Genomic DNA, 17,824 nt, shown 5'->3' on the forward strand with positions numbered 1-17,824 from the left:
CCATCAGTAATTGCTTTGAAGCAGTGACTAGCCCAAGCTTGCAGAGTTGCTTCAGATTTCAAGTAGCTCCTTAGAAGTTTGCTAAAGGGGGGAGCGTGTAGTTCTATGTTATGATGAAGGGGAGAGTTCACAGAAGGTAAGGAGGTACAGATTCTCTAAATGAGTTCACCCTGTAGTTGGGGGGAAGCCACCAGTGATGATGTAAAAAAAAAATTGAAAACCACGAAAAACTTAGTGTGACTCTAAAGGGATTTAAAATACATGAGGTTGGTTTATGATTAATTTAGAAACATGTTCATCCAAGATGAACCAACAGTAAAGGCCCAGATTGCATTTACCATGGCAACAATTACAACACAGAATTTCAACCTGAACTCCCTGTAAATTTTCCCTAAGGAAAATATGGAGAACCCAACACAATGATGAAATAACCAAATGTTCAGCAAATATACTCTCACTTCAAAAATACTGAAGGAGATGAAATGAAATTTGTCTCTAAATTTAGAAGATGAAAATCATTGTTTTTAGTTAAAAATCAATATGATGCAGGGTTTTTTTTGGAGAGAGGTGAGAGGGAGGTTCAACAGAAATGCTGATGGTATTTATGCACAAAAAAGAAAGAAGTAGAATAATTCACTGAAAAAGACATGCATGTGATCATCTGGCATATATATTATGTTCATCATTGCATAGGAATATTTTATCCAGTTCTATATTTTATTTTATTTTATTTTATTTTATTTTATTTTATTTTATTTTATTTTTATAGAGGCATGTTTTTATTTATTTATTTGTTTGTTTGTTTTGTTTATACATGCACTGGGTACAGTCAGAAGCGCGGGAGGGTGAGAGAATTCACCAGAGCCAGAGTGGGGAGCAGAGCAGGCAGAGGGACCGAAGTACACTGCTGAGGGGAGCAGCGGGCGGCAGGAGAGGTCTGCGCGCCATGTGGGACCCTCCTCCGGTGGCCGGGGAGCAGCTGGGGATCGAACCGGTGCCGCAGAGGCCGTGGGCAGCTTCGCAACCCAGCGCTCAACCGCTGCGCCACCGGGGAGGCCCTCCAGTTCTATATTTTAGATCTGTTTTTATATTCAAATAGAAACACAAGTAAAATTATAAACAAACTTATAATCAATAGTCTAACTTACACATTTTAAATGAGATTTTTCAAACATCAGGCATTAGTACTGCAGAAGGACCACCAAGATCTTATTTTTGTAAATACAGACATAATAACTGAAAATGATTCCTGTTCTAAGTGATCACTTTACCCCTCAAGTGCTGCTTTCATCTATTCTATCTACTGAATTTGCATAAAGGAGGATCACCTTAGTTTGGAAATTTGGGGAAGCTTTTTCACTTCATCCTGTCCCCCATTTCTCTCTTTTTGGCTACTTCATGACACTCTCACAGAATATGTAAAGGAAGCTCAAATAGTAATATGATGACGCTTGGGAGATGCTCTAGAAAATCATAACTTATTGTAATATAAAAATTCTTGTATTGGCTGCAAGAGAGTAGAATCCAACTACTCTGAATAACCCCATCAGCCTTGAGCTCTATAATGAAAAGTAGCTTTGTGTGGTTTCATGTTTATTTATTATTACCACATCCCTCAGTCCCTCTAGCAGCAAAATAGAAATTGAAGACCATTGTAAAACAACACATAAAAACACTACATAGGATTATATTACTGCAAACACACTCTTTAAATAAAATGTGATCATTTCATGTGTAAGTTCAAATTTTTTTTGGTGACAACTTGATTAATAATTTATTTCAAAAAACAAACATGAATTTTCCGATACCCATAAATATTTAAACATGCTTTTAAAAAGCAGAAAGGTTGTGCAACAGATGTAGCACCTATGCCTCAGGGCGTGTGTCAAACTTGGCAAGTCCTAAATTACTCATAGGCCATGCCTAAAAATGATCATAGAAGTATCATTAGGTATTTGTCATTTTACATTTATTATGCACTAGAGCCATCTTTTTAAAAAGAGAGCCCTGTTAGTTTCTTAATAAAGAAATAAGACACCCTGTCACCCCCAAGGGCAGGGACCTAGATATCAATCTTGTGGCCCAGATTGGGGGAGGTATGGTGGGGACCAATTGGATGAAAAATAAAGTTCTTGACCAGGAATGTGGGCAGTCAAGCTTGGCACTGGGCTTGGAAATACATTGACTGTGTGATCTTGAATAAGTCCCTTAACGTTTATGCATGTTTCTGTTCTATACAACAGAAGAAGTGGATGAGTTGCTAAATAATGTTTTAAGTTCTCAAATGTTTAAGGCTGTGTTAGCTACTTTTTTTTTTTTTTTTTTTTGGTGTTGATTTAAAACCTGTTTCTTCAGCTGTTTGGTTGGGACAGATGAGATGGGTCCCTTCTACCCTACACATAACACCACCTCAGAGAGTAAAGGTGCTTTGATTTCTGGGCCACCAGAAATCAAATTTGATGTAAATGTAATAGCATGAGCCCACTTAGCCTAATGTTAGAGTACTTTCTATTAGGGCTCCTGGAAAAAGCCCACTTGATGAGTGAGAATCTTTGGTAAAAATCAATTATTTAAGAAACAAATGGATAATGAGAATGCCTCTCAAACCCTTCCCTTGTGGGTAGTAGCCTGGCGTTCACTGCTTGTATTCTAACTCTGTCACGTACATAATGTCACAGTGGGACTATTGCCTAAAATGTCCACACTTTGTGAGGGAAAGAACACGCGAGGGAAGTTGAGAAAGTTCCGGTCATAAGGACTGTTTTCAACTCTTGGAATCTTGATCAAGTCTCTCCACTACCTTTCTGGGCCTGAGTTTTCCTAACTCAGATAAAATGGTGCTCTGAATCATCTCTAATGTTTTTTACAGATGTAACATGTAAAGATCCATGCTGAGAAGCCTGTCCTCAGCAATGTAAACTGCAGCTTGTAAATAAATTATAGAAGAGTGGGTAGTGAATTTAAACTAAGCCTGCCAATCAGAAAGATGGCTACACTTTCTTCACTGGGCCACAGAGAGAAGAGGACATGATGCAAATTACAGCAATTACAAATGCATACGGCGGGCACCCAGATACAAAAGGCGTGCCTACTTACCTCACATCATTTAATTCATAGTAGACATTTCTGCTTTCATCTTTGATGTAAATGGCGACACTGGGAGACTCCAGCATTTTCATGGAGAGCTGCTGTGGAAAGGCACTTACGAAGAGAGCACGGATTGTATCTGCACTTGTGATTTCATTCGGCATCCTGAGCTGCTTGGTTTCATCTCCGTACTGGAGATAGAGGACCCCTGCACACCAATGTACAAAGTAACAGTCACAGATCAAGGCAAACAGGACTTGCAGCACAATTTAAGCCACTTCTGTCCTACTGGTTAGGACAAGTATTGGGAAGTATGTAATGAGGCTGCATATTTGTAATTTTCCAGGAATGTACTCCCTGACTAACATGTAAGTATCCACTTTTATTCTTTGGCATCCAGGCAGGTGTTAAAGAGGCTAATTTTCAGTTATTTTAAAATCAAAAGGATAAGAAGCTAACCTCTTGTAGCCTAAAGCAAAAGACAACACTTAATTCCTTTAAAGCCATATTTAAGAATCTGACCTTGTGAGGGTGTGATTTTTCTCCCACATCTTTTATTAACTAGGAACACAAATAAAGCAATAGGCAAGATAGACAGTTTGTCTTTATTGTCCATTTTGGAACATTTTAAGTGGAAATACTCCCATATTTCTACTGTGACTCTAATACATATTTATTGAGTGTTTATTTTATATTTTAATAATTTTTATATATATTTTACATCATTGTTCATGTTTTTTTTTTACGATGTTTGCTTTCTTTTCTCAGGTGTAGTCCCCATGGAATTCCATCACCAATTCACCTGTGCACCATCACCATAGTCCCTTGTGTTCGTCCCTCCCTCATTTTGATCCCTCTTCTTTCCCCTCCTCTGCAGTATGTCTCTGATTTATAGTTGTCTTGTTTAGTTTTACTTTGTGTTGTTGTGTTTTTTATTATTATATTTTTTCCCTGATCCCTTGTTTGGTTCCCCTATATTCCTTCTGTAAGTGAAACCATATGAAACAATATACATGAAAAGAGACTAGTACCCTAATGGTTTCAGCTACAAAACAGAACAAGTCAGTACACAAAGAAAAACACATGTGTGGCCCCCAGTGAACGGTGACTTCCAGTACTCACGCCTCTTCCCATATGGAGTCTGGGTCTTACCATGTAACTTGCTTAGGCAATTGGGACATTAGTGTGGGTAATATGAAATTGGAGGTGAAATAAGTGCTCATATCCTGGAGCTTAATTATTCTCTTGGTGAGTGTGGTTTGCATGTTCCCTCATGGAATCAAGCATCTGTGGAGTCCAGCGGATCCATATGGGGAGGTCACATGAAGATAAAGAGAAGTCTTGACTCACAGCTCGCACTAAGCAATGTTCTACAGCCAGGACCATGCATCAGCTGGTCATAAGGGTGAGCCATCTTGAGATTGGAACTCCAAACCCCAGTTGAGCTCTCCCAGCTGTTGCCATATAGAACAAAAATGAGACAGCCCTTTCAAGTCCTTTTCAAATTGCAGAATCACAAGCAAATATGTAATTGTGATTGCTTTAAGTTCCTATGTTTAGGGTAACTTGTTCCCAAGACATAAACAACTGAAACTGGGCACCAAAGATCCTGACATTTAATTTGAATCTAACTTCCTGCGAGAATCCACTGAGGAGGGACTACAACTACTAGAATAAGTTTTGGCAGGAGAGACCTAAGAGAAAAAAATATAACTTCTGGCTACATTTGGCAGTTTTTGTAACAAATTCAACTCTACTTCCTTTTGAAATTCCAATAAATGACAAAAAGGAATTGTCAAAAAAAAATTAAAATGAATAATTAAGGGAATGAGAGAGAAAACAATGGCAGACTAGAGAAAGCTTAACATCTCAGTCTTCATGGGGGAGCGCCACATAAGTCATGTATGGCCAGGGCCACTGAGGAAATGAGGCACTGGACCCTTCTGAACACAGGAACACAGAGTGAGTGGAAAGCTTGAGGCCTAATTGAATTTGATTTTAATAGTGCAATAAGCTGCTCACATCATGTGTCCCTTTTCATCCCACTCAATCCAGTGACTTCTCATATCCACTGAAGGCTGAAGCAGATGAACGAAACAGACTGGATCTTGGCTCACCAGTGCATGGCAGGGTGGGAGATGTGTCCTCTGACAGAATGCTGACAAAGGGGCTCACACTTCAATCAGGAAATCTAAGGACCCCACATGGGAAAGCTGACCGGCAGAGAAAGGACCAATGGGTTGTAGAAGTTAAGATTCAGGTTCTGTAGGTAAGCCCAGAGTGAAGCATCTTGGCACACAAATAAAAGCCTCCAGTTCATATAACTGTACTCTTGGCTGACACAGTAACAGATAACCATGGATTCGCAGATATTTCATAAAACCCTCTAACGTGAAAGATCCAAACAGAAAACTCCAAAGACATGAGAGTCCAAGAAAAGGGCAACATTTGGAGAAGAAACGTGAGCTCTGGGAAGCATGAGGGCAGAAATTAAATATTCAGTGAAGAAGAAAAAAGTCAATGAAATGTCAGAAAGTGAAATGGAAAGATTATGGAATGGGAAGAAGGTGAAAATCAATAAGGATTACAGAGAATTCCTAATAATGGGAATTTGGGTAAAAGAGATGAGGAAAAACAGAGAAGAAATTTTACAAAAAAATATTATAAGAAGTTCCCTCTCCCCTAGATGAAAGGATATGAGGGCAGATGGAAAAGACATGTGGAACGTGCCACACCTCAGTCTTGTCACCGAGGCAACCCAGAGAGCAAGGGGAGAACAGCCCCCGGAGATGGGGAGAAAAGTCACAAATGAAGGCTCAGGAATCAGAAAAACATTAGCTTTTCAGCAGCACCTTAGAAACCAAAAGCCAACAGAAAAACAGTTTTGAAAATCTGTTTTCCATCTAGATCTATATCCACCTGTTAATGGCTGAGAGAAAAAGTTCACCTTCCCCTTTGGATTCTTCTTGGGCTAGGCAAGTAATCAAATTAGCACCAGACAGGTCAACAGGAGAAAACAAACTTAATTGCATACTTCTGGAGAATCTACAGAGATGTGGACTTCAAAGCCAACAGGGCAAAATGAGGGTGTATATCCTGAGCTGAGGAACGTAAGAGGGGCCCGGGGCTTCAAGGAAGAGGAGAGGGACTCATCTAATGAAGAAAGGGTGATGCATATGACAAAGACCAGAAGCTCTGTAATCACATATTTGCCCTGCCATACTGATAGACTTCTCTGATAGATGGGTGATTTTTGCTAAAAGTTCTCATTCCGATTAACACTGCCAATTTTCATCCCTCCAGGCAGTGAAGGAAATGGTAAAAATTTCTTGTGGGACTGCAGGGCCTTTACTGACATCAACTCAAAATAATCTACAAGCCACATCCTGGGAAGGCCTATTCTGAATGTCTTGGGGTATCTTTATCAGAACATCGTGGAGAGGCTTATCCTTGAACACAAACCATCCACCAGGTCTTCATTAAGGCCACCTTCTCGGTGAGGCATCTCACGAATACCTTATCCCAAATTCCAGCCCTATTCTCCCTACTTCTTTATAACCCCATCCTTGCTTTATTTCTGTTCCTGAGCATTTTCAAACTCTATTATAATTCATATTTTAATTATTTCTATTTTTTTCATAGGTCTCTCCCACTAGAGTGCGAGCTTCATGAGGTTAGGATTTTTCTTTAATATTTGTTAGTAGTTGTTCACTGTGCTGTTCTTAGACCCTGTGATAGGACCTATTAGATAGTAGGTTTTCAAGAAATGCTTGTAGAATGAATGGCTGATTTACCAGTCATTCAAAAGAATGTTCATTTTGGGGTCTATCCCAGCTGTGAGGGCTTTTTTGTATGACATATATAGCCTCGTAATTGCATTCCTGGTTGGTATTAAAATACATTCTGGTGACTGTTTCCTGCATGAGATCAGTTCCCCTTCTCTACCCATCACAGTTTTGATGTTTAGCTTCTCCCAGGGAACTAGTTTTACAGAATTTCTGTGGTGTTACACACCTCAAAAGTGAACAACAGCCTCCAAGCCTGTCTGATCACAGATCATGCGATCTTTTTGCCCCAATCGGACCTGTGTGTGACTGCTAATACCATGTCAAAAGGCCAAAACCACCCTTGAGGTCTGAGCCCCAACCACACCTGGGTGAGGCCCCTGCAAACGAGCCATTTGTGGCCGGACTACAGACAAACAGCACGGCCTTGCTCCCCTGACTGGCCTGGTTTTCATTCCCACATCTGCATTCTGTACATGTGTGTGTGTGCTTGAAATAGAATTTGTAGGCTTGAATGAAAAAGGAATTGGGCCTCCACTACGGTTACCTCAGTGTCTGGCCAGCACAGCTGCCAGCTGGGCACACATGTCCACTTACAGATCGTGAAAACTGGAGAAGACGAGAAAGACGCCTTCACAAATAGGAGAATGGTCTTTTTATACTTGATTCAGTTTGCTTTCTTGGTTCAGGAAAGTATTTAGGTATTTAGCAATGCTTGCACTCAGAAGGATTTTTTTTTTTCACCCTCCCTCCCTCTGCTTCTTCCCCTCCCTCAAGGAGGAATTTTTTAAATATATGATGGCATTTTATTGGCAGTGATATGAGACTTTGCCATACTTCCCTAGCTCCAAGTTAGTGCTGGCTGCTCCAGATTTCCAGAGGAAGTACAAAGGACTTTGGATTATAAACTCTCTTTTTATGATGAAGGGAAATACATTTATAGGATGTCTGCTTGGTATCACAGACAGTATACAGGTAATTCATTTAATCAGCAGAGCATCTCTTATCAGGTCATTGTTATGGCCCCATTTCGCAGATTGGGAAATGGAAGTTCAAAAGGTCTGAATAACTTGCTAGTTATAGGCAGTAAATGACTTAACTCATTTATAGATCCACTTCTATCATTATCTCTCCCTTGAAGGATATGGCCTCTGAAACCCTGCATTTAGCCGCCTCTTTCTTTCCTAACCTTCTCATCTTGGTTTATCACACTTCTAGCCTGACCATCTGCCTCAAGATGTTGATGCATGACAAGGGCAGCAGAGAAAAAAATTTCTGTCTTTAAGTCAATGCTGACACATGGTTAGAAATAACCCACAGGCTGGGAACAGCAGGAAGAAGGAACAAAGTTTCGAAAGCAAAGGATTGACATGAACTCACAATGCTTGGATCCTCTGAGAGGCCTGGACACGCAACAGTCCTTCCATTTTAATGGCTTTGCAAAGGCATTGTGGATTCTCCCCCAAGAATCCTTGGTCACATTTTACATAAACAAAGTGCACGGGGCAGGTCATGCTTGTGTGCACACTTAAAATCTTTTGTATTTCAGAGTCATTCCCAAAATGTGGGACATCTCCTACAATATTTTTCACCTTAAAATGGGATGCAAGGCTTTTCACAGTATGACCTTGCAAGGGACTGAATGTTTGTCTTCCTCCAAAAAATCAGTGCTAAAACCCCAATGCAGTCCCAGTGTGATGTTATATATAGGCAGGGTCTCAGGGAGGTGTAAGGTCATGAGGATGGAGCCTCTTGATGGGATTTGCGCTCTTATAATATGAGGAACCAGAAAGCTTGTGGTCTGTCTCTGCTCTCTGTCATATGGGGATAAAAGCAGAAGGTGAAGATCTGAAAATTAGAAGCAGGACATTCCCTCACCCAGATCTGCTGGCACCTTCACCTTGGCCCTCCCATCCTTTAGAGCTCTGAGAAATACACTGCTGTTTAAGACAACCAGTCTATTAGAAATTGTTACAGCAGCTTGCATGGACTCATATAGACTTCAAATCTCTTATTCCTGTCTTATTAGCCCAAATTATGCCACCTTTTTGGGGCACACAGTAAGTTCTCTGAATTACTGGTTCAACCATATGTATACTAAGTTCTATGAACTTACCATGCACATTCACACTGTCTGCTATGCCACTGGCTTGGGTGATTCTGCCACCACGTCTTTGCTTGGCATGCAAATTACCTCCTCTGAAAAAACTCCATCCACTCCTCCATCACTTTTCCATTAAGAATTGAGGAATTAATTCTCCTCACATGTGTGCTCACATTGTGTTTTTCTAAAATTGCAAGCATGGCTTTGCATTCTGCATTATAATTAGTTGTATTCATCAGATACATACATCAGCAGAGTGTAGACATGCTGTAGATGCTCAAATATCTTTTAGTTGAAATGAATTCAATTCTCCCTGTAATGTGGCCAAGTTAATACAAGTATGCTTGCCTTCTGGAGTGCCTTCCACAATTTTTCCTAAGTGATAGTTTCCATAGGCAAATGATGGTGAGAATTCAAAATGGCCTAAATTCCTCAGTTTCTCCAAATCCAATTTAAAATTATGCAAATCAATACTTGCATTACAACTATGGCAAATGACTACAGCTTTGAAAATATAAAGAGCTCTTAAAGTATCCTTTGATACTTTACAGTTTTTAACTTAATGGGAAAACCATAAAAATTGAACTAGCTGTACAGCATTTCACATCTATGGTAATGGCAAATGTTTTTTACAATAAAACAAACAGTGCTGACAAGAGTTGGGAAAATGAGTTATTTCATAAATCACTGTTGGGAAAGTAAACTGATACCATTTCTCCAAAAGGTCATTTGTCAATATGTGTCAAAAGTATACATATGATTTAATCAGTAATTCTATTTCTACACATTTATGCACAAAAATATGCTTACTGGGGTGCTCAAGAAAGCATGATCAATACAAATATGGGGGGCATGAATCCAACACTAGGAGACTCAGCTGATAAATCTACTCATTGGACCATGTGTTCTATTATTAAAAAAAATCTAAAAAACTTTGGCAATGTTATGTGTTAAGGCATATTGCAAAACAGAAAGGAACTAAATTTGTAAAAATCAATTAATCACTTGAAGGCAGTGATGGACTGAGATTTTGTAAAGCCAAAGCTTTTACACTATTGAGACACCTCTTCAAAAATAAGAATGCAGAGTTAGATACAAAACGTCAGGTGATTTTGATAAGTCTTTTAACTAATTTATCTTCTATTAGTTATAACTGTGGACCCTCCGGAGAGACTTTATGAGGGACTGAAAAATTCCAGGCAATAGGAATTTAAAGTCAAATTCTAATTTAGAATGAGCTTAAAAAGTCCTATCATTGAGCAACCTGTTTGAACACATGAAAGAACATGTTCAAAAAAATAAGTCTGTAGGAAGTTAAATATGGTGGAGTCTTGCACCACCCAACAGTATATGAGAGATAGTAGTCACTAGACAAGAAATCCTGCTTAGAGGCCTTCATTTTCTGCACATTATCTCAGCAACAATGCCATTTGTGCTTAAACCGTTGACTTTGTTTTTTTCTAGACAAACTGGTATAGTTGGGACCCAAATGAAATGAAGTTTTATCATTGATGTGAGCACTGTCCTAAAAAATGCCTTGAAGATTCTGTTGCTGACTTATGGAATCCAAACTGTGTTAAGGTCAATGCCTAAGATGCTGATTTCAGGTAGCTTGGATGCCATTCATTCTCAATGGGTCTTATTGCCCTGTACATGGAGATTTAGAAATTTGTCATGAAGAAGGTATAATGCAAAGTAACAACAAAATTTGCAGCAACATCAATTAAATCAATAATTTAATCTTAAAGATGAGTCAACAATTAAGAAAATCTAAGAAAAATGCTTTGATTATGGTGTATACCATACAACTTAATTGGATTCATTTTGACACTTAGAGTGAATTGTTGGTTAAATGAAACACTGCAATATCAACTCATTTATAAGGCTAGTATTAACTTGGATAGTAGAAAATAGTGTAAAAAAGGATTTCAAATTTAAATGCAAACTTCTAAGTAAAATATTAGCAAGCAAATCTAGCAATATACAGAAAAATATATCATGACCAAGAAGAGCTTATTTCAGGAATGTAAGGATAGTTTAACAGTAGAAATTTTAATCCTAATCTATTCTACAATAACAAATAAAGAGAAACTACACAATAATCTCAATAGTGTCAGAAAAAGTGTTAAGAAAAATCCAAAACACCTTCATTCTTTTAAGCAGTCATTAACTTAAGAATTAATAAGAACATTTTTAACTCGATGAAAGGTACCCACCAAAAACCTCAAAATAAGCACAATGCTTCATGATGAAATGTTAGAAGCATTTTCTTTAAATTCAGAATTATTGCTATGACTGCATCTGAAGTCTTGGCTAGCACAGTTAATAAAAGAAAAAGAAAAAAAAAAAAGCACATGGACCAAAATGGGAAATTCAAAACTGTGATTGTTCTCATGATATAATAGAGAGTCCAAGGAAACCTGCAGACACTATTAGGACTAATAAGGGGTCACTATGACTGCATGATCAATATATGAAATCAACAGCTACCGCAAATAGTAGAACAAAAACAGACAATACAGGTTAATAAAAACATACCATGTTTAACAATAATATGGCAATTTTGAAGAACAAATAAGGGAGCGTTCTTGTTCTACCAGATATCAACACTATTAAAACAGTGTGGTTTTGGCACAGGGTAGAGTAAATAGAACCATGGAACAAAATAGAGAGTCTAGGAAAAAAGAGCTTTTCCATGGATTTTATGAAAGCTTGATATATGATAAAGTGGTGGTACAAATCCATTGAGAAAAGACTGTTCAATAAATAGTGTCAGGAAAATTGGTTCTCCATATGGAAACACATCCTTCCCTTATACCATAAGTAAAATCAATTCATGATGGACTAATCCTATATATGAGGGGCTAAACCATGAAACTTAAAAAAAAAAACAAAACAAAACATGATCTTGGTTCCTAACATTGATTTCCTAACATTGTTTCCAAACTTAATCTGTAAGAAAAGATTTTTAAAATAAACAAAAATCAAACCATAGAAAAATGTTGCTTAGGTATACACACTAAGATGAATATTTTGCACTAAGAAAGGTGTAAATAAAGTAGACAAACCACAGTTTGAGAGAATTTATTTACAACTCACATGCTCCACTGAGGATTAGTATTCAGAAAAAGCAAAGAATCCTTATAAATCAAAAAGAAAATAGTCAAAAATGGAACTCTAAAAATGGCTAAAAATTTGCAACTCATAGACAAAGAAGCCCTAGTAGCCAATAAACAAACAAACAAATATAAATAAAAAGCCCAACTTTAATAACTTCAGAAATAAAAATGGAAATAATGATACTACTTTATATTATATCCATTAGCTAGGCAAAAGTCAGTAAATCTGATAACCTCAAGTATTAATGAGATGACGGGAAAATGGAGTGCATCCTTCATTGCTGATGAGAGTGTAAATTTGCACTATCACTTTCTGACACCTGGTAAAGCTGAAGATGTATATCTCATAGCCTGGCAATTTTTTTAAAGATTTATTTATTTATGCATACAAGAGCTGGGGTACAGGCCAGAGGTGTGGGAGTGTGAGAGAATTCACCAGAGATAGAGGGGAAGCAGAACAGGCAGATGGACCTAACACACTGCTGAGGGGAGCAGCGGGCGAGGCAGAAGTCTGCTGCATCATGTGGGTTGCTCTCTGGCCAGCCAGGGATCGAACTCGTGCTGCAGAGGCTGCAGATTGCTTCATAGTGCAGTGTTTAACCCCCTGCACCACCAGGGAGGCCCAGCCTGGCAATTTCTTTTGAATGATCCATCACTGATAAGAATATCACATGCAGGGAATTGTTCCAGGATGTTAAATTCAGAACCATTTCACGTTGATTCATGCTCAGTGTTTTATTCATGTACTGGAACAGTAAAGTGCAGCTACATGGAATGAACCAGAATTTAACATCTATCAACATGGCTTAATCTCAAAAGTATGTTGATTGATCACAGAAGTTACAAAAGGATACATACAGTATGATCCCATTTATGTCAAGTTTTATAACACACAAAACAATAATATTTATTGTTCATGAATAAACCAACTATAGTAGGGGCATTGGAACTATATGCAGTCACTCCCTCCAACTTCAGCACATGGTTATCTCTGGGAAAGAAGGAGGGGAAGGAGATGGGCATTGTCACAATTTCATTCTTGAAAAATAGAAGAGGACTGAAGCAATTTTAGAAACATATTCCTTTTTAAGATTTGACAAAAATTTATATATAGTACTTGCTATGTGTCAGGTGCTGATCTAAAACCTTTCCAAATATTAACTCATTTAATCTTCTTTACAAGGGCACTATGACAATTACCCCTATTTCACAGATGCAGAACATTGAGGCCAAGGAAAATAACGTATATGTGACTCACTCAGCTAATGATCTTAACCCTATTACTTTGATGAACCTCAGGTGTTTAACAGATACAATTAATGTCTACTATATTGTTGTGTTTTCTGTTCTTCTCTTCAAAAAGTTTAAGCATAAATTATTTCACCAAAAAAAAAAAAAAAAGAATTTCAAAATAATGCTGTCTAAATAGCTTCTCCTCCACACAGCTCCCAGATCTGATTCAGAAGCTTAAACTTGGATGTAGTTTTGGGAATTTGAAAATTTTCCCAGCCTTGTGATAAAATATTAGGTATAGAGGTTCTATGATACAAAGCCAAAAGTAAAGAAACAAAGGGAAGAAGGAGATTTTCTTAAAGGTAAGAATGAAAGTGTAGGGCCTCCCTGGTGGCACAAGGGGTTAAGTCACAACCTATGAAGCTATCTACAGCCACTGCAGCATGAGTTCTATCCCCGGGCAGGGAGTTACCCACATGGCACAGAAGACCTCTCCTGACTTGCCTGCTGCTCCCCTCAGCAGTGTATTTCAGTCAACTTGCCTGTTCTGTTCCCTACTCTGTCTCTGGTGAATCCTCTCATGCCCCCCCCAACATCTCTGGCCTCTAACCGAGTTCTTGTATGCATAAATAAATAAATATTTAAAAAATGAAAATGTAGAAAGCACAGTAATTGTGGTTCCAGATAAAAATTAATTGGCCTTTTAAGGATACGAAAAATGCAACTTTTACCATTTCCAATGCATGACTTCAAAGTAGCAGAAAGACAATGGCTATATTCAAAAAAGAGCTGTAAGTGTTCTCACTAGGAGATTAATAAGCCTACATTTTCTCCAGTCACACTGATTAGCAGATTTAGGTACAGAGATTACAGACACTATTTGAGTTAATCTGAAATTAATTTTCTTCCCTACTAAATTGTTATTATTTTACATACTAATAACTAGTAATTATTATGGATGAATGAATACATCTTTAGAGTTTTCAGTATGAAATATTAGTTTTTTACATGATTTACAGATAGACTGTAAAGACACTAATACATAGTGTTATCAATTTTATTGTTCTCATTTTTCGTTTATCCTTTACTACTATGTGAAAAGTATTCTGCTTGGTCTTCAAGCTGGGGAAAGACACTGGCAAGTGTAAATAGCACGAACTTCTTTATTCTTTTGGTAAACTAACCTCAGGATTACCAAATTTCCCGAAAGGACACTTTCAGGGCAAATAGGAACAGTGGTGTTTCTTTATACTTTTACATTGTAAGTCTTGCTAATGACAAAAAAAGATAAAAGCCATAATGACAAACACTATAGACAAATGTCAATGGGATCTGTATTCACAGGATTTTTCATAGGACTTTCCAAACTCTCGTTTAAAAAGTTGGTTTGGGGCCTCCCCTGATGGCGCAGCGGTTGAGCACTGGGTTGCGAAGCTGCCCGCAACCTCTGCAGCACCGGTTCAATCCCTGGCTGCTCCCCGGCCACTGGAGGAGGGTCCCACATGGCGCGCAGACCTCTCCTGCCACCCTCTGCTCCCCTCAGCAGTGTACTTCGGTCCTTCTGCCTGCTTTGCTCCCTGCTCTGGCTCTGGTGAATTCTCTCACCCTCCCCTGCTTCCGACTGTACCCAGTGCTTGTATAAATAAATAAAAATAAATAAATCTTTAAAAAAAAAGTTGGTTTGGTTGGGCCCCAAAAGCCTTGCTCCTTAGATTTCTGGACCCAATTCCAATGTGTGTGGAGGCTTCCCCACACCAACAAGCAATTTTCAGATACCCACAGGGTATAAGGGACTTCAGTTCCATTATGACACTGTCCAGCAGAGGTAGCTTTAGACTCCACAGGTAAGAGCTCACAACTAGCCTTCCACGTCAGATGCCAGTCACAAGCCCAGGCTGTTACTTGCGCTTCTGACCAACCAGCTAAAGACTGAAGGTTCTGTTAGGGGGAAAAGGATGTCCCAAAGCTAATTCCATACAGGCTTTGTGGACTCCACCCCCACCCCAGGCCAAAGCCAAAGACACTGGGAACTCCAAATCCCATCACCACCAAAGGGAAGGTGGCTGGGACCTGAGGGTGGGGTTAAGCAGCCAGGTTGGTATAAAGGCAGACACGTGGGCTTTGGGGGGTCCCCCATTTTGGCTCTCCACCAGCTAGCAGCATCTGGCCAGCTCTGAGAGTGACTTTGGGTTTCCAGGTCGGCGGATCGGGTAGGACGCATTAAAGACTTTATTTCCCTATTTTCTCCCTGAGTTGTACATTTTCCTTATTTCCTTTTCCCTTGTAAATAAACCTTTTATTAACCTTTTGTGTGTGTCTGTAGTGGAGTATTCATAAGTCCCTTTTAAGCGCGCAGGTGAGGACCCACAGCCAGGAACCCGTTCAATATCGGGGCTGTCCTATAACAGCTTGGCGCCCAACTCAAAGCTTTCCTTAACACTTCAAGTACCAGCTACAAGCCCAGGTTGTTACCTGTGCTTCTGACTGAGTAGCTATACATCAGAAGTTCCCATGACACCCTCCTCAGCTTCAAGTATTTTGCTAGAACAGCTTATAGAATTCAAGGGACCTGTTTACTCACTAGATGACTGATTTACTGCAAGAGTTTCAGGAACAGCCAGATGGAGAAGATGCATAGAGCAAGGTATGGGGGAAGGATGTGGAGTTTCCATGAGCTCTCCCAGTGTCCCATTCTCTCCAAATCTCCACATGTTCGCCAACCCAGAACCTCTCTGTAGGCCTTTGGGATTTTATGGAGACTCCATTACATAAGCACATTGTTGACCATTGGTGATTGATTCAACCTCAACCTAGAGCTCTTCACCCCTCCCCTCTCCCCTCCCCCCTGAAATCTAGAGGTTCCAGTCTTCTAATCACAGGGTTGTTTCTCTAAGCAACTGACCCCCATCCTTAGATGCAAGCCAGGAAGTTGTCTCATTAACAAAACTAGACACCTTTGTTATGCTCAGCACTTGGAATAGCAAGGCTTTGGGAGTTGTAAGCCAGGAACTATGGACAGATATGAAATATAAATATGTTTTGGTAATGCAGATGACCAAATTTATATTTCTTATTAAACACAATAATGCACTTGCCCTTTGGTGCCCTTTCTTCTCATTCACACCCTTAGCCTTCTTGTCTCCCATCATTGTTCTGTCTCAAGGCCCAGCCTTCCACAGGGATCTTGTTCCCAAAATTCTGCTCCTTATTAGTCTATGGTTCTCATGGGAATCATAGGATTCCTATGGAATCCTGGTCCTCAAGGAGACATTGTGGGGAAAAACTGAGCACCCATCTGTAAGCAGCTAGCCTTTGACACCCTTTGGTCTAGGGCACACCCACTCTTGTCTCAAGGCCTCACAGAGGGGTCCTCAGTTCAAGAGTGAATTTTGCCTGTAGGCAGCCGCTGAGGCAAATCCAGGATCATTCACACTTGACTCACAGTTGCCTGTTCCCCAGGTCCACTAGAGAAAGCAAGAGATTTGGAAAAGTGGCCAACTTGCAGGATGAGGCACGCGCTGCTCCGCCTCTGGGCTGCTTTCCCCCAGTTTCTTCTTAGGGATCTAAGGGGGAGGCTCAGAATGTTTTTCCAGAGTGGTGAGAAAGAAAATGTGGGCAGTTTTGGGGAATTCATATCTCACTGGACTTCTTTTCAAAGCTCTGAAAGAAAAATAGATTTGCTCTGTTTCCTACGTGAAAAACATAAAGTAAGCTGATCCACCCAAAGTCAGTTCTCATAGGAAAGATCGACTGTTCTTAATGTCCATGATCTGATTTGATGAAAGTGCAGGCTTATGTGTGTGTAAATCTTGGTGGAGTAAGGGACAAACTGTGGGATGCAGAAGTGTGGTAAAAGGGCCCCTGTCCTGGCCACTGAGCTTCGAGCCCCGCCCCCCCCCACCTCCAGGATGGTGCTCGCCCCTATGTATTGAGGGCACAAGGCAGGCTTGCTTGCGGGGTGTGTGGAAGGTGTTGCTCATGGATGCGGGTATCACTAAAGTGTGTGTGGTGCAGGGAATGTGAGGGAGGGCTGCTCCAGGTTGGGGGTTCTGCTAGGTGGCGGGAACCTTTCTTCATCTCAAAACCCAGAAGAGAACTCTGAGAATTTTTGAGAATTCTAAAACCAAGTGTAGCGTTCTATGTCATTACAAAGGTATATTTGTCAAATCATGAGGAAAGAACATATTTTACATCACAGTTTGTTAGCTTGATTTATAGCTTGAAAAATATTTAGACAGAAGGCATATGGGCCTTTGCACTTGTGCCTCAGGCAGGCCCATGTGTGACACAGAGAGATCGGGAGTGTTTCCCAAACATGGGCGTCAAAGCCAGGAATAGAAGCTTTTGACATTCAGCTTGATGAACTGTCCATTCTATCAACAGGTGATTTTTTGTTTATCTGTTTAGTTGTCCTAGTGGAGGCGGGTACCTGAGTGTCCTTTATGTCTCCAGAGATTTGGTTACTTTATTTTTGGTTTTATGCTAGTAGGAAGAAC

The 17,824-nt window shown here is 39.7% G+C and overlaps 1 protein-coding gene across 6 annotated transcripts in view; it reads right to left on the reverse strand.

The window, feature by feature from the left end:
* Nucleotides 1-17,824, reverse strand: part of KIAA1217 — a gene marked incomplete at both ends in the record, with an annotated part of 258,303 nt that overhangs the window by 87,177 nt on the left and 153,302 nt on the right. For all 6 annotated transcript variants that reach the window (XM_084254333.1, XM_084254330.1, XM_084254331.1 and 3 more), the window contains one exon: nt 3,097-3,295. In XM_084254333.1, the coding sequence (XP_084110459.1) occupies nt 3,097-3,295 (199 nt within the window). The remainder of the gene's footprint in view (nt 1-3,096; nt 3,296-17,824) is intronic.

This window comes from Talpa europaea (assembly GCF_964194135.1).
Source record: "Talpa europaea genome assembly, chromosome: 14".
Taxonomy (NCBI): Eukaryota; Metazoa; Chordata; class Mammalia; order Eulipotyphla; family Talpidae; genus Talpa; species Talpa europaea.